The sequence below is a fragment of the Antechinus flavipes genome, chromosome 3 (assembly GCF_016432865.1).
Source record: "Antechinus flavipes isolate AdamAnt ecotype Samford, QLD, Australia chromosome 3, AdamAnt_v2, whole genome shotgun sequence".
NCBI classification, from domain to species: Eukaryota; Metazoa; Chordata; class Mammalia; order Dasyuromorphia; family Dasyuridae; genus Antechinus; species Antechinus flavipes.
This window is the reverse complement of record NC_067400.1, coordinates 512,217,890-512,243,046: the sequence shown is the minus strand read 5'-3', so window position 1 is coordinate 512,243,046 and position 25,157 is coordinate 512,217,890. Positions and strand designations below refer to the sequence as shown.

Sequence of the window (25,157 nt, the reverse complement as noted above, 5' to 3'; positions counted from 1 at the left end):
GACTGTGATGGTCGTTAAGCACGAAAATAAAGGTTATCTTTTTAGATAATGTGCTTTCTCTTTTATGTAATGGGCTAGCAACTCTTGATTTTCTAGAGAACTTTGACATGAGGCCTATAGTGGCAATAATCTTAAGTCATACATTGTAGATGTTTACTTATATTTAAAATAGAATTTGTTTTTTCTATAGAGAATCTAGTTGCAGATATAAATTAAAATTCAAGTGTTTTTTTTTTTTTTTTCCATTTCCGGAAACCCTACCCATACCAATTAGTAGCACAGAATTTCCAAGTGTGTCAAGACATTGTTTGAGCTTTAAAATAAATGAGCTTACTGTTAACAACCTTACTTAATGCTTACAGTAGCTTGTACCTTTTTGATTTCTTTTGAAGGGAAGCATGTGCTATTTCTGCTTCTCTTGTATATATCTTAATTGAGTTTTAGAAAACTGAAAAAGGTTTTAAAAATGGTTTGTTTAGGAGAGACATATGAGTTAGCTGTTTGTCTCCTTCTGCTGCACATCAAATTGTGTTTTGTAACAACCTAATTGTCATGATATCTATTTCAAGGGGAAATTTATCAAGTCACAGTGCACCCTTCTGTTCAGAAAAAATACTTGAGGATGTGAGCAGAAATTATTTTTACATAAAGGCTTCAGGCAGTTCAGAGTACTGACATACATATCATATTTTCATCACTGTCATTCATTTCCTTTGCCTCAAATAAATAGGTTCATTATTGTTCCAGTGCAGCCACCTTATGGTTTCTCAAAGGGCGGAGCCTTATTGAATACAGCTGCCATCCAGGTGCCTGACATAATTTATTGGCTCTTGTACAAGGTGTCATCATTAGGCTGTCACTACCAGCCACAGCACTTTGACATCTTTTAGAAAAAGATTTCATTATTACTTAAATTTTTTTGAGGAGGGGTATTAGCATTGTTAACTATGTAACATTTGGAAAATTGGCTTTTTTAAAATTTTTTTCATTTGAAACATTGGCCTTAGGGAATTAAAACAATAATACTATAATGATGATGGGTCTACTATGGATTTTTGTGGCACTTTTTCTTCCACAAGTTAAAAAAAAATAAAAAAATAAAAAAACCTGTACCATTTAGTTAATAAAAAGCACATTAAATTGACCTGGCCTTTTGTTCATTGAGATATCTTTATTATAAGGTGTCACTTTTAAAAGAAACTTTTCCCCTTTCATTATCACAGATATAAAATCATCTCAGCGTTTTTTGGGGGGATAGGTGGGGAAGATCTATGGTATAATTATATAGAATAACAAGAATATGCTACAATATGATCAGAACAAACCAACCTTAGGATTCTGGGTAGAGCACTATCCCAAATTGAGGTGTATAGCTATTGTTAGGCTGAAGTATTCCATTAGAACATAATTGAATAGGAACTGGTTTTTATTAAGTTCTCCTGTATCTGAGAGATTGTAGCCAGGACCTGTATGTCCTTGGTTATGTTGAAGAGATTAATGCCTATCACACGGTGCCTTTTCTGCATATACCTTTTATAAACTGAATGTTCTTATTTGTATAACTAATAAACTTCCTTTAGCAACAAGAAATGCCTCTAAAAACGAAAGAGCCTATGTTTTGTATTCTAGTCTTTTTCAAGACAAGCTCTATGACTCAACGACAGTTACAGCATTTGAATCAAGCAGTTTAATTTTTCCTTAATTTTCTCAGTAGATTGGGTTACCCTGAAGAAATAAGCTTATTGTCCTTTTTGTGCATAATTTTTGCCAGGGCTAGTAAAACTATAGGGATTTCAGCACCTTGAAAAGCTGTTTGATTGGCAGGAATTCCCTTCCCCTTTTTCTTTTCTCAAATCTGGGAATAAGATTCTCCCTCCAGCTCATTTCTAAATTCAATGTTTGTCACAGTGATTCACTAAGGAAAAAATAAGCATCACTCTGTTTTTCTGATCACTTTTTCTTTGTTGTTATTCTGTAATACCGTCAGCACACTGAGCTTTCACTTGCAATATCAAACTGAAGCAAATTTGCCATTTTGCTACCTACAAACCTGGTGGGCCTGGTTACTCACTCCCCAGGTTAATTCCCTGATTTATACTTATCAAGGTTGGGTATCATTTTGGTTTGCTTTTCAATCATTGAGAATTTCTGTTTTTTGTGGCTCCAGTAATTTTTTTTTTCTTCTCTCCTTAGTTTTCTCTCTTCTACCTCTGGCAGGAGTTATACTGTTTCTGGGTGGATTTGGCAGAATGCCATTTCAGCCAAAATCCCTACTCCACAACCCTTAACCCCATCTTATGCGAATAGGGTGCCTTTGTAGAGAATTGATGACAGATGCCGCCCCTATATTATAATTGTATTGCTAGAAAATTTTAGTGTTTGGGCATTTTCTATTGTTTTATTCTATTAAATTACCTGTTTTCCTTTGAGAAACACAAAACTTGGTACAGAACTTCTTTAACATATATATAGGCTGAACCTTTTTGACATTTATCTTTTATGAATCTGGCCTCTTTCTCCAATTAAAAGATAAGCTTCACAAGGACAAGAAGTTATAATTTATATCTGTTTTGATCCTGTTGCCTAGCTTTCTACCCTAAATCTACTCAGTATTTCACAAATGTTTTTTGAGGATTGAAAATAATCATAACCTCTGATTGTATGTTCATTTCTTGAAGTAAAAATCAGATGGGATTTGCCCTAATTTCTTTATACCCACATTGATTTTCCATTCTTGTGGCTCTCCTACTGTACTTTATGGCTTTTTCTTATTTTTCTGACACATGATCCCTTCCCACTTTGTGGATTTGATTCTCCAGTTAGATGGTACCATTTTCAAGACAGGAAACAGTTTTCTTATTTTCATAATGCATGTTGGATGTTTAATACTTGTTTAATGAATTGTTCTTGACTGGTATGCGATATGGGTAATAGAAAAACCTCTGAATTGGGAATCTTCTCTTGGGACTTAGCAAGTCCCTGCCAACCACTTATTATCAGTGAGTTATATCATTACTTTTCTAAGTAATCCATTTTCTTTTCTATAAATACTAATAATGTCTATAGAACCCACTTTATAGATTTGTGGAGAAAGGACTTTCTTTCTATTGCTCACCACATAGTTGATGTTAAACAAATATTGTATTTCCTAATATAGAAGTCATTGGCCTGTGGCATATTAGCCACTGGGAGCTTTTCACATATAAGGATCAAAATCACATCCTCACCCCCCATGAGAGCTGACATTCCCAATGCCCACTTCTTTTATCCATACTTTAGAATTCATATTGAATGAAAGGGGGAAAAAACATTTGTTAGGTGCTTTTGATATGCCAGATACTGTGTTCTGGGGATACAGATTCAAAAATGGTTGATGGACGCTGCTAATAGAGATCGCATAGCAATTCTATTTAGAACAAATATGGACCATGCTATCCATGGTGTTTTCCTGGACAAACATATTGGAGAGATTTGCCATTGCTTTCTCCATTGGATTAAGACAGAGAAGTTAAGTGACTTGTCTACAGTCCTACAGCTAATATGTGTCTTAGGCTGTATTTGATCTCAGGTCTTGACCTCAAGCCCATCATTCTATCTTCTCAGCCATTTAACTGCCTGCAACAGATAGACCTGAGGGTAATCAGAGGAGGGATGGATTGGGGAATTATATGGATGGTGAATCACTCCATCTAATTAGGAAATCAATTGACCTGTCTTTTCTAGCAGCAGTGGTAGTATGATATTATGGATATGATTAATTAGCCCAAGCAAAAAGTGGAATTACACAGTAAGTTGGTATGTGGATAGCAGCAGAAACAAACAGCAAAATGGAGAGGAATATTACCAGGATATTCAGTTAAAGTAAAGACTTCAAGATGGCATGAGATAAAATGCTGGGCCTGATATCAAGAAGTCCTGAGTTCAAATCCAGTCTTATATACTTAGTAGCTATGTGATCCTGGGCATTCCACTTAACCTCTTTTTGTCTCCATTTTGTCATTTGTAAAATGAGGATAATAATAACATCTACTCTTCCCACCCTCTAATATTGCCATGAGGTTCAGATGACATAATAATCGTAAAATATTTAATACAGTATCTAGTATATGATAAGTTGTGATTAGATATTATTCATTGAGATATGAAGCCAATGAGATATGAAGCATGATCTGCTTTGATGGTTAAGAACCAGCCATATGTGGTAGGCTGAGTATGTGTTCACTCTTATCAATCAAGATAGTCCAAGAGTTTTTCAGACAGGTGGATTAACAACTCCAGGGAATAAAGGAGTTGGTTCTTTTGTTTTCCCCTGATGGTTCTGTTGGAAACGCTTGGTGAGAAATAACAGGCATATGAAAGCATGATGGGCGTGGAGAGCTGAATGGTTTTTGAGATCCAATGGTGGTATAGCGTCATAGGTACAGGGGCTTCTGAAAACCACTTAGTATCTGGACATAAGAGCCTTCAAAACTTTCCGATAAATAAAAGTTGCTTAGAGGATAGAATGTGAGTCAAAAGATCAGTGTACTCGCCAAAATTCAAATTCAGTTGTGCTAGTTGAGAGTATCACTACTTGACCTTACTTGCCTGACAGTTTCAAGTCTATCTGGGAAAATGCGAGATAAGATGTCTTTGAGGATCAATAAGATAGATACTCATTATTCCATTCTATATTCCAGGTAGAGAAGTAGAGACGCTATGGAAATAATGGTATTAATTACTAATAATAGAATAAGTATCGTGCTTCTCTCCTAACAGGTGAACCCCATTGATCTAAAATCAAAGCTAAATTTTCTTTCCCTCTGTCTTTTTCTTCTTGTAAGGTGATGGGCAGAATTTGATTACAGAAGATGTGACAGTAGTTGAGGGAGAAGTTGCCACCATCAGCTGCCGAGTCAAAAACAGCGATGATTCTGTGATTCAGCTACTGAATCCCAACCGACAGACCATTTATTTCCGGGACTTCAGGCGTAAGTTTTTGTGCCTGTAGTATTAGACAACTTCTTTTGCTGCTGGTAGTTTTGATAAAGAGATTGCGAAGGACTCCTTTTTAATTTAGTGTTAGATGCTTAAAGTTTAGTCGATTCTTCGGAGGGAAGATGAGACGTGCAATCATAATCTTTCTGCTTAATAGAAACCCTGATGGTCCCCTTTTAAAGTAAGACAGTCTTATTTTGCAATAGGAATTGATTGTAGTAATTCAAGGTGAATTGCAATTGAGTGCCAAATACTTAGCTGACAGAAGCAACTTAAATAGGGTAAAGCAAGGAAAATATAGTATTCTGAAAGGTAATCTATTTGGCCTGAAGATTGAAGTTTTCAGGACAATTTGTGCCCCTAAAGACAAAACCAAATCTACTATTGCCCCCACGTCTAACTATGGGAAGTTGTCTCTAAGTTTCCCTGGCAAGATATTTCTATATCATAAGCACAGTAACTAATCATTAAACCTAAATTGTGCATAATTGAAATGGTTCAAATTAAGGCTCAGGACTGAACAACAATAAAAATAGAATTTTTTTTCCTTGTCAGTACTCCACTGAAAAATTGTTAAATGATGGGGTTGTTGTGGAACAGATGTGTTCCCTTCTTCCTACATGTCCCCTTCCTTTTTCTGTCCTCATTCCCTGTAAAGGTGATACCAAATATGTTTGTATTGCAGAAAGAATTGAAGAACTATAAGCACTTAAAGAGAATGGGGAATAATAATAGGAAAAGATGCCAACTGCTTTTGTTTCAGATGAGTCTGTCAATCTGTAGTAAGCTAGCTGTTGTCAAAATTACCATAAGGACTTCAGCAGTAAATATTGAAGGTAAATAAAAAACCTGCATACATTACACTTGCTGTGATTCAGATTTCCTGCTTCATGCCTCTTGTAATCGATTCCATGCTATGAAGCTGGGTACAGTTAGCAGTGTGGCTCAGGGAGCAGACATTCCTCTCCCATTTTATATCTGTCTATCTACTGATAGGAAACCAGAAATAATTTATGAATAAATGCTTCAAACTGACAGCAATAATTATTGGCATTTTGCCAAGGTGGGTGGGTGTTTTCCCCTTTGGTCAGGGTTATTTGTCTAGAATGTAATTACGGTAGAAGCTCAAGGTAGAAATACAGGGTGTAGGAAGAAGCTACTAATGTGCAGAAAGATTTAACAAATTATTTTTCTTTTCTCTAGCTGTCTTTTAAGGCATCTGACTTTGCCAAGTCTGGAAAGGAAAATATACTATCTGTCGTCTTCCTCACAATCATTAATGATGTGTTTTGTTCCACAGCTTTGAAGGACAGCAGGTTTCAGTTAGTGAATTTCTCTAACAGTGAACTCAGAGTGTCGTTGACAAATGTCTCAATTTCTGATGAAGGAAGATACTTCTGCCAGCTCTACACTGATCCCCCACAGGAAATTTATACTACTATCACAGTACTTGGTAAGAAATGTAGTTGATGCTCACCTCAAGGCTTTTAAATTTCTATTTAATGATAGGGAACTGAGTGTGAATTGCCCATAAAACCAGCTGCTTTCCCCCAGTAGGATAGAGGTTAATGAAATATTTTACTGTAACAACCTATTTTTTAGATAATCATAACCTTACATTGTGTTGATTTTTTTTTTAAATAGTAAATATATCAGCAAACACCAATCACCTTTTTTATATATTCCACCTTCCTTTAGGTTTCTTTTAAACTTTAGAAGCAAAGATCAAGAAAACTTAGTGCTTTGCGATGAATCACTGACCACTTGGACTATCATTGTTTTTAACTAAGAGTTTTCTTTTTCTTTTTTTCTTTTGGTGAGAGTCAGAAAAGACGGGTTGCTCATATCAGTTCCTTGTTTCAATTCCTTTTTAAAAAATCAAACTCACTTAGTTTTTTTTTTTTTTTTAAGATATGCTTTTTATACTAAAGTTGATTTCTTTTTACCTAGTTTGACTTAATGCTTTGTTTAGTGAGTATACCCAGGATTAGGCTGCAAAAAATTTCTCCATGATCCTGGCCTTCATTGCAGATTCCATCTTCAGAAAAGTAAAGAGTTAAATGCTTTCCTAGAGGAGAGCATACTGACAAGCACAGAACTTTTAATGTGATGCTAAGTTCACCTTCAGGCAACTGAGGCTCTTTTCTCATAATCACTAGAATATGCTTTTCAGCAGCACACCTATAACTAGGTTTCTATATAGATTTTTTTTTCAGTATGATCAGTAAATATTATTCCATCTAAGGTAATCTGCATCTGATTCTTGCCCCTAGATAGAACTCAATATGTGGGTGCAGTTCATATAGCATTAGCCAAGTTGGGATAGGCAGGGAAAGTGGGTTTTTACAGTGAGCGCATCAGGGATACTCACTGTAGTGAGGTAGCAGCTCTGATTTATACCTAAGAGGAGATGATGAATCAAAATCTATTTGAGGCAGAAGACTGCAGCTTTTCAGCATAATGATATGGAGATTTAGAAGGGAAGATAAATATGAAGGACAGTCTTGTATTTTGTGTGTGTTTATGTAACTCTTATCCTGTTACTTTATTGTAAATGCAAAATTATAAATAGAAAATTTGCTTCTCTCCTAAAACTAAATCATACCTTATATCCCCTAAAGCCTATGTACTCTTCAGCCAGATAACTGCTAATTTGAGAGTCTTTTTAAGACGTCTGTCCTTTCAAGTCCTACATATGCATGTCTTACTATTAATTTCCTTTCAGGTATTCATTTTGGGCTCTGATTGAGGTTTAAATTCACATCAGGCCTATAGATAAACAGAACAGAAAAGGTTTTCCAAAGAAGACTGCCTTGAAATTTTACAAGGGTATAATGTTCGATAGCATTTGTCTGCAGTTCTTATCTTTTTAGTAGGAGTTTGGGAATACATCTTTTGCTTCTCAGAATAAGTCCTAAGATATGTAGGCTTCAGAATGATAGTCCATTGTGATCTCTAGTCAGACCTTCTAAACTCAGGATATCAACGAGGAAGTATAAATATTTAAACTTTCGGATATTTACGAAAATGCTTTGCATTTTCAAAGTATTTATTAGGCTCCTTCAGGTACAGTTTACAAACAAGATATAGAAGATTTAACTATCTTGTTAAAATGAGAAAATATGTCAGGAAACAGCAGAATTCGAACTATGTGTTCCTATCTACCAATTTGTTAAATCTCTTTGTCAAGGATATCCACACTTTATTCCCCCAAAGATACATACCTTTGGTTTTCAAAAACATATCTGGCCATTGGCAAATAGTAATTGCCTGTCAGTTTTTGGCCACTGATAATTTTGTTCAGAAGGCGGCAAACCAATCCATTTTAACTGAATAAGCCCATTCTTTGGGAGGAGGGATTATTCCAGGAGCAGACTTTGGGAGACATTATGCCTGGGATCCTTTGGGGAGGAGGGGAAGGGAAATCTGATTATTTTAAATGTAACAGTTTCGTGCTTGTAGTTTACAGAGGCAAGAACTTAAGTATACTTGAAAGTTAATAGCAGTAGATGTTCTTTCTGCAGATAGTCTTACACATTCATTAAATATTCTTTCCATTGAATTTACTCCAGGATTCCTTGACAGAGTAAAATTGTTGTCATCAATGTTTGAATCTTTCATACTCTGAAATCTGACAATTTCCACTGATACTCATATATTCAAACCTTTTCTCCCAAGGTTTAGGGTTTTGAGATATTATAATGAATGAAGAATGATGTATTAGCATCTCTGTTGCCATGTACCGTACTCTGAAAGAAATGCCATATGTACTTACACAGCTGTCAAACTTCTCGATAGGTTGAAGATGCTCATTTCAGTGCGTATGTCTATTAGTTGTTTGATGCATTCAGCAAAAAACTTCAGCATAATTATAGGGCAAAAAGATGGATATTTGTTAATGTTATCTATGCCGTTCTAAAGATACTATTATGTTTATTATCTCATCCATAGAAAAATGAAAACTCCCCCGAGGTATTTTGCATGCACTTGGTTGCTTGTTAAGACAGTCATTTACTTTCCCACTCATGATCAGTTTGTTTCTTTCACCAATGTACTACAGGCCTCCTCTTATCCTATTATTCATGAGTTATGAGACAGAGAGAATGAGAGAGAGAGAGAGAGAAAGAGAGAGACAGACACAGACACTCTGTGTGTGTGTACACTGATCTAAGATTAATCTAGTTAGTGATAATAGTAGCTAATATTATTACAGTGCTGTCCTTCTAAGATTAGTGTTCACTCTTAAGATTCCAAGAGCAGGAGAACCTAATTATTTTAAAGGGTCTTAGAATGAGATTTCACTTACTGATCAGTTTTAAGGTTCCTCTTTTGTTATAATTAACGTGGCTCAGCTTTTTTTTTTTAAATATGCAGTAGGAGTAATGTTTATAATTAACACTTTTATAGATTTGAGGTTAGCTAAAAAGAACCTTGACACTTCCTTGCAGATTCCTGGATCTTCCCTGCATGGTATTTTCTTTTAGGTTCTCTTTTCTCTGAATTTCTTTAGCTGTGTCTACAATTGTTTTCATTTATGGTCAAAAGCTTAAAAAATACCCTAAATGTACCAATTACTGGACTATGTATGAATGTTTTTTGTCATTTAATAGTATATAATTTTCTCACTAGTGAATTTTTGTATCAAGAATCCCTTTTTATCTATTTTCTTATGTTGAAATGACTTTTGATAGAATTATATTAATTCCTAAGATTGCATTAAATTTTTAAAAGTTCGTCTAATCTGTCATTTCAAATAAGTGAAACATAACTTTTTTTTTTTTAATTTTGGAAGAGAATCTGTGGTAATTATAACCATCAAGCATTACATTTTCTTCCATGAATGTCATACATAAAACAATTCCTAATACCATGTAAATTTGATTCAATATTACATTTAAAAATTTAACACAATTTTTAAATGCTTTTTATGTACATAGAACCGATAGGTATTAAGGATACATTTTTCTTAGCAGTGGGGAAGAGGAGGTTACCCCTATTGATTTATCAATATAAGCAATTGCCAATTGAGGAAACTCATTCTACCAATATCAGTAATTTTTCTTCTAACTGTAGTTTTTATAGTTAAGTGGCGTACTAAAGTTAAATGACTCGCCAGTGGTTGTACAACCATTTGTCAAGGACAGGATGTTAACATCCTACCCAATACTATCCCTGGAGAGTCTCCCTATCTTCTTGGTCCATTTCTGTCCATTTCTCTCTTCCCCACCCTCCCTAATGATACAGAATCATCCTTATTCTTAAGGAGTTTGTGATTTGGGGTGCGGTTGGTAGATGAAGTAGAAATCATAACAGGTAGAACTACATAGAATCTCATTTTATGTAGCTAGGGGATGTAAAGGATAGAGGTCCAGACCTGGAGTTAGGATGTCATTTCTCTGAGTTCAAATCCAGCCTCAGACACTTGCTGTATGACCCCAGGCAAGTCTTTTAACACAATGATGTATGCATATACATACATACATATGTGTATGCACATGTCTATATATTGAGAAATTCTCTAAGTCTTAGTGGAGAACAATTCAGAGTATCTACTGAGAAAAACATTCCATTTAATTATTTAAAATTTTCTGGGATATATAGAATTCATGAAAGAGAGTAATATGAAATAATATTGATAATATAAACTGAAGTTATATTATGAAAGGCATTAAATGCCTGGCTAAAGAGTTTGTATTTTATTCCACAGGTAATTGGGTTTTTTTAAAGGGATGTCAGTGTTTAGACCTGTGTATTAATATTTAATTTGGCAATTATATAGAGGATAGATTGGAGAAGGATGGGAGAAAACAAAGTTCTGCAGTCTGGGCAAGAAGTAATAATGTCCACATTTAAGGTAGTGGTGATTTAAATGGAAAGGTGGAGTTTGGGAATAGAAGTCAGAGAGGTGATGGATATAGAATGAGCAGGACCATAGTGGAATGGGGAAAGTAAAGAAAGGAAAACAACTTCCTCATTAGTCATATTATTATGATTTTCTTTACTAAAGTTTGGGAGTATCTTCTTAACCCATTCCAGGACCTTTGCATACATAATTGTAAATTTTTATATATTTCTAGTTTAAAGTTCTCTTAAATCATAATGACTTGAACACAATTTGAAAACTTTAGTTACTGAAAATTATTTTACAAATGTCATACCAAGACCTTGTGGAAATTTAGTTGATTTCCGTTATTTAAATCAGTGGCCATTTCTTATGTGCCTGTGGCATATTATGAGTCATGGGGGAGTGTGTGTATATATATGTATGGGTAAATTTTAGGCCCTGTCCTTGATTGATATGATTATATGGAGATAAAATACAGATAGATTGATTATACAGTTATATTACAAATTATCCATTATTATTAATAATAAATTAATTGTATATTATAACAATGATATATGTAGTATATAATGATAATTATATATTATAATAACACATTGTTACAAATTACAAGTTGTAATTTGTAAGTATATGAGAGATGTAGACAATAAAGTGTAACACGAGATCAGAGAGGAGCCAAATTGGCCTACTTTCTGAACTCATTTATTAATTGTACAAATTTTTCTTCCAATACAACAATAGCTTCTTAAGAAGAGTAATTATTTCATTTAAATCTTTGCATATTTAGTGCTGGGGCAGCTGGGGCCTGCCATAGTGCACAGAGTGCCAGGCCTGGAGTCAGACGCCCCTTCCTCATTCATATCTAGCCTCATATACTGAATAGCATAGTGACCTTGGGCATGTCACTTAACCCTGTTTGCTCAGTTTCCTCATCTGTAAAAATGAGCTTCCAGAGAAGGAAAGGGAAAACTACATCAGTATCTCTGCCAAGAAAATGTCAAGTGAAATCACAGAGTCAAACAATAATAAATACTTGGTTCTTGTGGATCGATTGAATAAGATTGTTGTAACCTTGGAGGAATTTGGAGATGTGGATCAAGTGGGATATTTAAAGTTGGATTTTAGTCATTCAAAAGGTGATAGCAGATATTAGAACATTCCAGACAATGGGAACAAGTGCACAGAGATACGAAATGTTGGCCTGTTTCAGAGGTGTCAGTAGAGGGAAATGATAGATAGCCATGAAGAGCTCTATGACATTAGAGAATGGAAAACCTTGAGTGCCAGACCAAGGAGCATGAATTGTCCTTAATTAACAGTGAGCAGCCGTGAAAGATTTTTGGGTGGGATAGGGATATGTCCAGTTCTGTGTGTCAGGAAGCTGCCCACCTGCATTGGTGGACGTTGTTTCCTCATAAGGGTTTCCTTTCACCAGGGAAATCATAGGCCCATTTCCTATTTTTAATTACAAAGATATCAGAAAGAACACATGGGCTGTACAACTGATCTATCTTTTTTATTTATTCAAAACATTTTCTTTTCAACTTCCTTTCCTCCAGTTTTTCATAGTTCTGTGTCTGGTTATGTTGCAATCCCCTCATGTCCACCATATTTCTTTCAAATATCCTTAAGTAATACCCCATTTTTAATCGTTTGGAAATTATAGTGTTATATATTTTTCGGTGTAACAGCACCAGAAAAAGATTGGCCCTAAAAAGATGAACTTTTGCTTCTGGGAGAAGTTTCAGGTCATTAAAGAAGTTTTGAAATTTCTCAAAGGCAAACCCAAGTCAGTCTTCTCTTGCTATTTAATTCTGGGCCCAACTCTTTGTCTGTTTGCACTGTCTGTGCTAGACATGTATACTGATGGATGAGCTCTATTGGTTATTCATCTAACTGCATGTCATCTTCTGGACAATATGCATTTTTCATCTACCTAGTTTTTCTTGTGCAGATGGTTAAGGTAAATTCTTTTGAGTGATAATGGATCTTTTCCACAGGTTCTTCAGCATTTTAGGTTTTGATGCAACCAGCATGATGTCTTCTACAAACAGGAACATCTGGTGTAGGTAGTCTACTGTGCAATAATATTACTTATTAAAAGCTTTCCTATTGTTGACTAATGCTTTAGGATGAACTTGATGTATGTATAAATTACTCTAGTTGAAGTTCTCTTGGTCTTTTTCCCTTCATATTAAACATTCCAGCCAAATCAAATGCACAGTTAAGTTTTTAATTTCCTTTATTTTTCACTAAATTAGATTAGATTTATTCAGAAATGTTACTCCTTTAATTTTTAAAATGCCTTTGGTATCTTCAAATACTTTATGAATTAATTTTTCAAGGCTTTCAGTATTTTGTTGACTTCCATGCCTTTCTCTACATTTTAACCGAGGCCAGTTGCTTTTCCCATTTTTAAGGTATATTCCTACTACTAATATCGTGAAACTGAAAAGAATTTTTAATAAATTAAAAAAAATTTTACGGATCTTTTTTTCATTTTTCATTTTTTTTGTGTGTGCTCCTTCCATTTCCATTTATAAATTCCCTCTAGATTGTCTTTGCCTAATTGAGTATCTTCTAAAGTTTCTTTAAATTTATTTTAATTTCTAGTCTTTTGTTTTATGAGATGACTCATAATCTTTAATTATTTTTCTCTGTAAGAGTTTGCAAATAAATTTATATTCTGAACTAATGTTGCTTTATAGTTGCTTAGCAAGGTGTATCCATTTGGCAAGTAAGTCAAATGTTTGCTGAATAAGGCATTTTTTTGTCTCCTTGGTATCCTTTTTCTGACAATTACTTTGTCAGTTAAACTGTATGAAATTATTATAGTTGATTTCATTACTTTCTTTCACCCATATCCCATTTTTCAGCATTTGTTTGAATCAATCAAGACAGAATTGTTTCAATAGTACTCCATATCTTTTTCTCATTATTTTCTTCTACTTTTGTACTTATTTTGAATTTTGCTATAATGAGTTAGTAGGTTGACTATACATAGAAAACTGATTCAAGAATGACTTCCACATAAGTAATAATTTATTTTCTGTCTAATACAATATAATAAAATTCATTTTTTTGTTATGTCAGTTGGTTTTTCCCATGCCTGGTGTTTTCCAAGTCTTATCTTGAAGAAAATATTTATGATTTATAAAGGTATTAATTAGGCTTCTATGTAGCCTACAAAGTTTGGGCTTCTTTCCTCATTATTTATTTCTGCTCACCATTTTCCCCTATTCCCATCATTCCATTGAAATAATTATCGATCAAAATAAGTATTGATTTCATTGGATAAGGTATTAACAAAATTTTTACACTTCTTAATTTTCTGCAACAGATAATGGTATAAAAAGTGTAATTATTATCTAATAGGTAATCATTATTATAGACTTTTTTTTACAACATTTGTCATCAGCAGTACAAGTCAAGATGACCAAAGATCAAAATGATATCTTAATGCCTTTGGAAACATGAAAAATAATTCCTGGTCATTACTTGCCTTTTGAAGTAAGAATTGTATGCCATCCTTCCATTTTCCTAGTTCTGGAGTTTTTATTTTTTTTTTTTTTCATGAGAATGATATGTGATCCACTTTTAAAAATAGTATTCCTACTCATTATTCAGTGATAAGGATCTCATATTTAGAATAATAGCAGTGAAACCAAAACCTTGGGAGTAAGTGGGATTGAAGAGGAAGAACAGGGTAACTCCTCCAGACCGTCCACTTTAAGGGTTAAAAAGAGGGTATGAAGTCAGGTAAGGAGAAAGAAAAGAAGTATAATTTAGAGAAGTAAGAGAACAAAGAAAATTTATGTTTAGACAAGGTATAAAATCCCTTTGATTTTTAAGCTACCTTTCTTGCCCATCTGCCATTGTCACTGCAGAAGCCCAAAAGGATAAAACTGAGGGCCATTTTGTATTTTTTTGTTTGTTTGTTTCATGGGTTATCATGGCCAAAAAATTCACCTTTGATTGGGCTGCTTATTTGTTTTGCAACTTCCTTCTTCTGGTCTTTGAAAAACAGACTCTGTTTTTTTGTCTGGCCCAAGCCTAGACTTTTTCTAGAATGATAGAACTTAATATAAATTGGGCTTCTGTGGCATCAACTTCAGGTAGTCAGGTAATGCCTTTTTTAAGGCATCACGACAGGACTTTATTGCAGATCATGAAGATCAATAGTAATTAATACACATGTTATTTCAGTCTACTAGCATATAATAATGAGAAATTACATTAGTGGTGTTGCAGAGGAAATAGATGCAGAGGGTCAAGATTCAGAAAGTATTCAAATTTGTAAAACATGACAATTAGATAATTAGCTAGGTATGTGGAATATAATCATTGGATATATTAGGTGTGGGAGAGGGAAAGTCAAAAATAATCTCCCAGTGTTCCATAAGTGGAAGAATTTAAAAGGTGGGCTCATTAACAACAGTAATTCAGAGGGAGGGCTACTAGGCTTCAGAAGAAAGATGGAAAACTTAGTTGCAAGTGAGTTGGGAGTATAGTGAGGTTGAGGTCTCTGAGGATTATTCATATGAGGATAATTCTCTCAGCAATTTTGGGAATTGATCTAGAACTCAACATATAGATTATGGCTGGAGATATAGAGCTACCCAGGTCTGGAAATTATGAGCATAGGATCTGCAAGCATTTAAATTGAGTGAAATTGCTGCAGGAAAGCAATAGAGGATGGTCAACTCCTGCAGAAGAATCTTGAATGTTCAAAAGTGGATTAGGAACCTGGTAAGGATGCAGAAGAGAGTTTAGGCAAGCAACAGAGCAAAGTCTTTGGAGCTATAGCTGGTGAGTGGCACAGCAACTCACAGGGTAGAGACCCCTAGTGTAAGATATTCCATCTGATGCTTTCTAGTTCTCAAAATAACATCTGACACAGAGAACCTAAATGGTTTAAATTCCTCCTCAGAAGATATGACTCCTGCCCCAGAAGCTTTCATATCACATTTATTTCCAAATATATTTGTCCCCTCTCCACTACTCAGAAAATCATTACAAGAAACAAAGAAACAACTTTAAGTATTTAAACAAATAGGAAAGTTAAGTAGCCCCTAAAATCTCAACCAATTCTTAGAGTTTATGAAACACTGTTCTGCACTTTAGGAATTTCTCTGTAATTCTCTAAAGTAGTCCAAGAGAAGTACTTTTTTTTTTTTCCAGTTCCTCTCAGGGACCAATCATAGTCATTATATTCACATAATGCTTTTTCATTTTATTGTTCTTTCTTTTTAGCTTGTTTTATTCAATGGATATTTTGTTTCTCTTATTCTCCTTTACTGCATCAATTCCTATGAGTCTTCTGATACTTCTCTTTTTTCATAGTCATTTCTTCTTTAAAGCAGCAACATTTCACGACATTCCTGTACAAAAATTTATTTGGCCATTTTTATTACCATACGTCTCCTTGATGTAAAGTGAATCTACTAACTTCACCTCTGGGCTTGTTTCCATGTGGAAGAGAGGTTAAATTAAATGTACACTAAGGTTTATTCCAACTCTATTAAATTTGTGAGTCAAAGTTTTTAATATCTTATGCTACTACCCAAGTCATATACCTGCCATGCATCTTTCCATTATCCTTTTTGTTACAGTCATGATTCTTCTCAGAATGTGATTCACAAAGTTATATTCATTCTTTAACTATGTAAAAACCTCCCAGTCAATTTTCTATGTTTCTATCATATATTATTAGAGAAAGAAAAAAAAATAGGATGGATGGGAACTAGTACAAACCAATGTGCTCAATCCTCAGCCAAGTCCTCAGTGCTATACAATAATACTTTTATTCCTTCTTGGTCAATTCCCATTTCTCCTTTCCCAGTTTCTCTTTCAGATCTTTTTTAAGCCTTCTGTCTCTTTTCTCTTTTCCATAATTTCAGCCAATGATTAACCTTCTTTTATTTTACTGAGACCAGGGCAAATCAGTCACTCACAAGAATCCTGAATTTTCCTCCTCTCTATTCTCCAAACTTCTTTATGTTTCTTTCTCTTTCTGTTCTGTCTCTGGGAAAGACATAAACTTCTTTTCCAAGGCTGAATCCTCAACCTTTATTCCTCAATCCTACCCTCTCTGTGCACTTCTATGATCCTTTTTTTTTTCAGTTATATTATCTTTTATATCTCTAGACTCTTCTGTGTGGCCTTTTTTCCTTAATTTTTATAAAAATTATCAAGTTTCCCTGATCTTAAAAATTTTTTTTAAAATATCCACCCTACCCATACCTTTTTCCCTCCAAAACAATCATCTTTTTTTCTCTCCTTTTCATAAGTAGATGCTTAAACAAAATAGAAAAAAAAGTCTACTGCTTTCTGCTTCTACTTCCTAGCCAGTTCTTTTTTTCCACCACCATCACACATCTCTCTTGATTTATTTCCCTTTCTCTTTAGTTAGTTCCATGAATGTAAGGCTATGCCTTATTCTTCATTGTATGCCTTCTACTACCTAACAATAATTATACATTTAAATAGCATTTGAATCTTTTGAAGTAGGTATGTAAATATTATTATGTCCATTTTTTCGATGTATAAACTGAGGTTCAGAAAGTCTCACTAAATTGCACAGTGACATTTAATCACAGAACTGGACCTTCTAACTCCCAAGCAAATGCTTTTATTGTGTCTTTATGCATTTAAAAAAAATTCTTTTATCATGGTCAGCAATATTTACTAAAGAGAATGTTGAATTTTCATTATATTTTTAATACTAGTAGGTGACAGTGTGATTGCTTATTATATCCTCCCAAACAATGGAGAATAGATAATCCCTTTACAATTAAATGTACTTGAAGAGAAGCTATTAGCAGCAGGTAGAAAAAACCAAAACAAAACAAAACATGGAAGTTTATTGATGTTACCTTTGTAGGTGTACATGAACCTAATAGTTGGGTAGGGAGTGGGGGTTGCAAAGACAGGAGGGTAATCTCTGGAGCACCCAGAAAAATCAGTAATTAATTGTGGGTTGATTTTAAGACAGTTTCCTTGTGTTCGTTGTCAATAACTTCCTATTTATGCCTGTTACCACCTGTTGAATCTGTTTTGCACCTCAACCTATCCCAGATTACCACATAATAACTATCAAGACCCTTCATCAAGAGTGACATAAATTTGGGCTTCCTATGTACCAGACCATCAACTATAAGGATAAAAAAATAGCTTTTTATACTGAAAGAATTATGTTCATTTTCTCCATTCTGTTTATAACTAAAAGCAGGAAGTTTTTCATTGTTTCTTTGTCTTTGTCTTGGGTGTGTGTGTGTGTGTGGGTGTGTGTGTGTATGTGTGTGTGTTCTTTCTGTTTCTGTCTCTATCTCTTTCTCTTTGTCTCATGCTCCCCCCCCCCCCCCCAACCCCAAAAGCTTCAGTGACTCTCCTTCTTTTGGATATATAAAATCTTTCAAAATTTGTCTCTAGTTTGCCTTTTCAAGTTAATGTCACATTACTCCCCTTCACACATTCTAATCCCACCCAAACTGTTCTGTTTGATGTAACATGTATACAACTTTCCATCTTCTACCCTTCCTCCTTTTCCCAGGCTTTCTTCTGTACCTAGTATGCTTTGCTTTTCCAATTCTGCCCTTTGCAATCTCTATTTAGCTTAATCGCTCAGCACACTCATTACAGGTTATCTAGTTCAACCCCCCTCATTTTACAGATGAGAGACTTAAGAAATTTTAAGTCACTTGCCCAAGGTTACATAAACCTAAGTGGCAGAAGTAAGTTTTAAATTGAGGACCTGTGTCTCCAAATTTAATACTTTCCCATAAACCTACTGCCCCTCTTACTTCTTTCAAGGGTACTTCTTTTTTTCTTTTAAATAGTATTTTATTTTTTCCAATTATGATAATTTAAAAATTCATTTTTAAATAAAATTTTGAGTTCCAAGTTTTCTCTTTCCCTCCATTTTACCCTAAAACAGCAAGCAATTTGATATGTTACATATATACAATTATAGAAAATATGTTGATGGGCATCCCAGGGGTCCTTTTTTAATGATCCCAGTTGTTATTGCTCTCCTGACCTCCAAATTATTCATTTTGTATGCACTTAAAAGTGGATATTTTGTTTTGCAACCTTGAAAGTAACTTCTTGAGAAGAGTAATTGTTACATTTTTGTCTTAATATCATTAGGAATTAGCATATGGTTTGCTACATTATAATTATGAGTAAGTGATTGTTGAGTGAATGAATGTTGTTGAAATAAGCCTGAAAGAGTAGGTTGAAGATCTTGTATTTTATCCTATAGGTACCAGAACGGATAGGGCAGGGCATCCAAGTGGCTCAGTAGTTAGAGTGTTAGGCCTGGAGTCAGGAAAACTTTATACATTCAAATCTGGCCTCAGAGACTATCTAGATGTCATGACCCGCGGCAAGTCTCTTATCCCTGTCTGCCTCAGTTTCCTTATCTGTAAACTGAACTGGAGGAAAAAATGGGCAAACCACTCCAGTGTCTTTGCCAGCAGAATCCCAAATGGGGTCATAAAGAGTCAAACACGACTGAACATCCATAATATTTGAGGAACCATAAGTCAAACTTGGGCCTTATTCCTCTTGTCAAGTCAAGGGTTAGTTATAGGGAGGTGGAGCTCAGATAACAAAGATCAGTTATGGTGATATTAAAGTGGTCCAATCAAGAAATAATAAGGACTTTCAATTCATCAACAATGGAGTGTTTGGTATGTAGTATCATCACCAAAATATTGTTTTTATCCTTTCTAAAAGATAACTACCCACAGATATTTATCTGCATTTTGTAAAGTATATTATGTTTGGCCTATATTTACTTGGATTTTTTTTTGTATCCTTTAAAAATTTTTTTTTTGCTTATTTTGAATTCTTCAGTCCTTCACATATTTGCAAGATCTTCCTGCCCTAGCTCTCACTGACTTTTCAGTATTACCTCCTTCCTGGTGACTTCTATATAACTGCATTCACCACATACTGTATTGTATTTATGGATGGATTCTTAATGTCAGTTTTCCTGGCCTGTTTCCCATTACTTACCTAGTAATTGTAGCTTGACAAAGTATAATCGTACTCTAGATGTATTCCTCTGTCTACTATGATGTGTGTGCACTTGCTATTTACTTTTTCCATTCCCTTTAACCAAAATAAATAAACAAATATATATATATCTTGAGTCAGTAGTAATTGTATTCATTTCCCTTTTGCTTAATTTTATAAAAATATAAGTTGGAGTCACTCTGCCATATGCAGCCATTTGTTTGGGTCACTTATTCAGTAAGGAAATTAATTGATCAAATTTGTAGTTTTTGTTGATTTTCTTTAAAAGTGTGAACAAAAGAAAAACCTGTTTCAAATTCCTTCTCTTCTCCCTCCTCCCATCCTTTGAGCTTGCTGAGAAAGGTGTGCAACAAATGGTTTTCTCTTCTGCTTTCCCTGTAGGAATTTCTGGCTGTTCCAATCCAATGTAAAATTTCATTTCATGGAAATTTCATAGAAATTTTTTACATTGGATGGAAACAGTTGGAAATCCCAAATATGTGGTTTAATCCTATAATTTATTGAAGGCAATACCAGAGATTTATTATTCAACTTGATCATCAGGATGGCATGTTTATACATTTTTAATTTCTTGTTTCTCTTCTGAGTTGAGAAACTTATTAATCATATGTCTGAGCTAAGTCTTTGCTTATTCATAGTGGTCAGGACTCAGATTCTAATACTCGCTCTGGTGAATTCAGTATTCTTACTGATTTTTATTTTAACAGTCTCACTTTTAAGGCAAGGTTGCACTTTGAATGATTTTCACCAGCAACTTAGTATTAGAAAAAATGTATACTTACCTCATTCTTTTTATATGATAGAATCTATTTCCATCCAAGTAGTACAATACTTCCTCTATTTACGTATCTGTTAATATATTTGCACCAAGGTCCTTTAATTCTAACATACATATATATACATATATATATACACACACACACACACACACACACGTACGTACATATATGCATACATACATACATGCATTTATTTATTTTTGGCAAGGCAATTGCGCTGGGTCACATAGCTAGTTAAGTGTTAAATGTCTGAGACCAGATGTAAGCTCAAGTTCTTTTGATTCCAGGACTGGTGCTCTATTCACTATGCCTTCTAATTGTGCCCTCTTAAACATTTAAGACCCATTTTCCACTTTTAGTTTTGTTTTGTTTTTCATAATCTTAAAGCAGTTTGTGGCTGGTCTTCAAAAAATGAAAAATTGATATTTCTTACCAAACTTGATCCTTTCATTACACTCAAAATTATTTTTTTCTTCTACTGGAGACTCAGGGCTATTGGAATTCTTAATCAAATGACATTTGGTTAGCAAAGGTGCATATGATCTTGGTTATCAAGGGTGCAAAGGTTGTATTTCTTTCTCCATGATAAATGAGTATTTGGAGAGGCCTCACATTTTTTGATATTTGTCCATCAACTTTTTTATCTTTCAGCTGAAACTTTTAGCTCATATGAGTTGAGGCTTCTTAGGTCTCCTTATAAGGAAAACCTATTTAGAAATATTGTCTCCTCTCCCCCCCCCTCCCCCCTCTTTGTCATCCTCTCTGGGAAATATTTTCTAATTGCTTGCATCCTTTTTTTTTTTTTCTGATCGAGTATGTGCATTACTATAGCAAGATAAATGGAGAAAGAAGATTTTGAGAGGAAATTTTTGTTGTTGAGAATCCCCAATTTCCAAAGTGAAGGAACTCATTATAACAGAGAGATATGTTTTCCCCCCAATGTTATCTTCAATTTATATGAATTGGAAAAGTGATTCTTTTTACAAGATGAAGTTAGAAAACAATTCCAGTTCAAAAATTGTCCAAACAAACCTAAATTCTGATCTATTTTGCATGCCTGCTTTCTGAATTGATGTAATTTGCATTTTATTTTTAATAGTGATTTTTTTCATTTCCCATGTATGTTGACCGTATCGATTATTACTTCTAATATCAAGTGCTTTCTAATGAATCTAGTTAGTTTAAAGAAAGGCTTTCCTTAATTTAAATGAATTATGTGTTTGATTTGCAGTCCCACCTCGCAATTTGATGATTGACATCCAAAAAGACACTGCTGTTGAAGGAGAAGAGATTGAAGTGAACTGCACTGCTATGGCCAGCAAACCAGCCACCACTATTAGATGGTTCAAAGGAAACAAGGAGCTCACGGGTAGAGTTGGAAGATGTGTTCATTTATTTTTATTCATGATATAGAATATTGCCATTTAATTACAAAAAAAGCCGCCTTCATAATGAGAATATTTTAAAATATATGCTCACAAAATTATACCCATAGTAGATTTAACTAATTTTCAAATTTAGTATCATTTTTAAAAATACTTTTGTAACAAAATCTGACCAACCCTTTGAAAAAGTTGCATCCTTTTTTTCCAAAACCAAGTTTGGGTATTCTCGGAAATATTTACACAAGGTGATCACACATCATTGCATCCATCAGGCTTTCCTGAGGGACTTGACATAAACCAGGAACTTTGGCTGAAGAAACCCTGACTTTCATCACTGGAATTTTGAGTTCATTTTTTCCCCTTAAGCTCAAGAAGTCTGTCTTTATTCCCTCAAGCTGTACTTTCTCATGCTAGGTCTTTAATAAGATCATTGCCCTTAGACATAACTTTGAATCAGTTAACTTTTAAAAAGTCTTTTACTTAAACAGAGTGAATAATGCAAATAGTGAGGCCCAAGACATTCTAGCTATTTTTTTTTTTGCAGTGTCAGCTCTTTTGATAATGTGTTTTACTAACCCACCAGAATGAGAAATTTTAGCTCAGTTATAAATTTATAAATACACTTCTATTGTGAATCTACTCATTCTTTCCCCATTTTCCTTTTTTTACCAGCATGCTTTTGTATCCAATTCTAATGGCAAGCAGCCCCTCTATTCTACCCCTGGTTCGTCTTGGGCCTTCAACAGGAGACATATTCTGCTGCCTATGTTTCATTACTGGATCTTCAAACATTTGCCACTTTGGTTTTTGCATCAGTTAAGGATTCTGCTTCCACTCTGTTTGACCTTTCCACACCCCTCCTCTTCACTCAAACTGTCTGGTTTTCTTAAACTCTTTTTTTGGCATTCAGTTGTCTTTTCTTTCAAGATCCCTGTAAAAGTAGTTAGTACCTTGGACAACAAACTCAATAGGCAGAACCACTTTGGTTGTAATTTGATAGAATGGCCAGATTAAAATAGCCCTCTTCCTTTAAAATATGCCAAAGGGAACTAAGAACTTTGTAGAAAAGAAAGAAAAATCTGTATCTAGCCATGGGCAAGTCTAAGAATATGTTAATAGCTGTTTAAGTTTCAAATATTTGTTCTGCTTTTATCTTCTATTTCCTAGGTGTGGTTTTGGAAGAGAAGAGTTTTGCATTTCCCCCTTTCCTTCTCTTTCTATGTGAATTGAGCCATTAAATGTGTACCAATAAGTACAATACATTAAAAGAAAGTTAATGGTGCATCATGTCCCAGTGAATGTGGAGTTCAGGGAACGGACTGCCTTTGCCTATTCATTGCATCCGGAAGCCTCCTTCCTCCTTTTCTGGGTGTTCTTGGAAGTGTCTCCCATCTGGCTCAAAGCCCTGTCCAATACTTTGCTTCAGCCCACTGTTGCTGCATTTTCGTGGTCTTCAACAGTCTCAGAGTTTAAGCATTTTAATTACTATTTTAATTACGTAAATCCATTTAGTCACTTTCTTTCTTAATTGTTGATGATAGAGGGAAGAGAAAGAAAGCTTGTTTATAACTCTATTGATTTAAGTATTTAGGAGCTTTGGATGATATCCTGGAATTTTCTAAACTGCCTAGTAGATAATGAAGTGCTTAATAGATGTTTCAAGTTCAGACAGGGCTGTAAAGTGAACACCTCTCATCTCATTTGTTCTGCCCAGAGCATTCAGATGTCAAGATGGCAGATGTTTACCCAAGTTATTTGAAGAAAGCTTCAGGATAGAGGGAAATTAATAAATTTAGTTAATAACAAATGAAATTAAGTCATGTAGACATTAAGCAAGTATTTATTAAATGCCTACTATGTGTCATGATCTAGAGATAGGAAGGGAAATAAAAACCCATTAATTTCCTTCCTTCAAGGAGCTTATATACACCATGGTTTATTTTAATGTGTATATATAGCATGAACACCATTAAATATGCTATAAAATAGGAAATGTATAAAATGTACAAAGTATTAGCCTGAAGATAAATAATAAAATAAGTAAAACCATCACTCTTTATTACTAACCTATTTACCAATTATTCCTAATCAAGATAAGTAGCTGTTTTATAGAAGTAAATTTAAAAATCACTTCAGTATCCAAAATTCACTTAGCCATTAGTTTTTTTGATCCATTTTCTTTCCTACAGGAAAATCGGAGGTGGAAGAATGGTCAGATATGTACACTGTGACCAGTCAGCTTATGTTGACTGTTGGCAAAGAGGATGATGGCGTCCCTGTGATCTGCCTTGTGGACCACCCTGCAGTCAAAGATATGCAGACACAGCGGTACTTAGAAGTACAGTGTAAGTACCTAAGTATTTTATTCTTTGGGGATAGAGCTAGAGTTGCTTGAAAAGACTTCAAAAGCCGTTAATTATGTAATTACATTTTATTATAGTGTAGATACAATTTCTATCTTGTAACCTTGGTGGAGAAATCAAAGTATTGAGAATCACATAATGGATTAAACAATGAAATTTTTATGCAGCTCTGCCATGTTACAGAGAACTAGTGGGATTCTAGAAATATCATATTTAACTAAAATTTAGTGCTTGAAGAGCAACCCATCCAGATTCTTAGACCTTAATATGGATCTGCTATAGCACTTGACTTTAATTAAAGGGATTTTTGTAAGTATGTGCTATCATTATGCCTGTGCCAGCATTGAAAAGTAATTTAATTTTTTTTTTTTTTTTTTACTCCTTTGTAAATATGCTATTAGAGTAACTAGATGATGCAGTCAATAGAGTGCTAGACCTGGAATCAGGAAGACTTATCTTCCTGAGTTCAAATCTGGCCTCAGATATTTACTAGCTGTGTGACCTTGGACAAATCATTTAACTTAATTTGCCTTAGTTTCCTTTAGAAAATGAGCTGGAGAAGGAAATGGCAAAACTCTGGGGGGCAAAGGGAGGGGAGGAATCATGAGAAGTTTGACATTACTGAATAACAGAAAACATTCTGTAGTTCTAAAACAGATGTTGCCCATTTCTCTTTCTACATACTAATTTTTAATCTTAGAACACCAGCTTATATCTTATACCTGATTTATAGCAATGAGTTTAAATGTTTGGATCTATACATCAG

The 25,157-nt window shown here is 34.3% G+C and overlaps 1 protein-coding gene across 6 annotated transcripts in view; it reads left to right on the top strand.

Moving 5' to 3' along the window:
• The window catches only part of CADM1 (cell adhesion molecule 1), a 354,892-nt gene that overhangs the window by 275,677 nt on the left and 54,058 nt on the right, over window positions 1-25,157 (top strand). For all 6 annotated transcript variants that reach the window (XM_051987019.1, XM_051987017.1, XM_051987020.1 and 3 more), the window contains exons 2-5: window positions 4,824-4,970; window positions 6,278-6,430; window positions 21,875-22,012; window positions 24,218-24,373. In XM_051987019.1, the coding sequence (XP_051842979.1) occupies window positions 4,824-4,970; window positions 6,278-6,430; window positions 21,875-22,012; window positions 24,218-24,373 (594 nt within the window). The remainder of the gene's footprint in view (window positions 1-4,823; window positions 4,971-6,277; window positions 6,431-21,874; window positions 22,013-24,217; window positions 24,374-25,157) is intronic.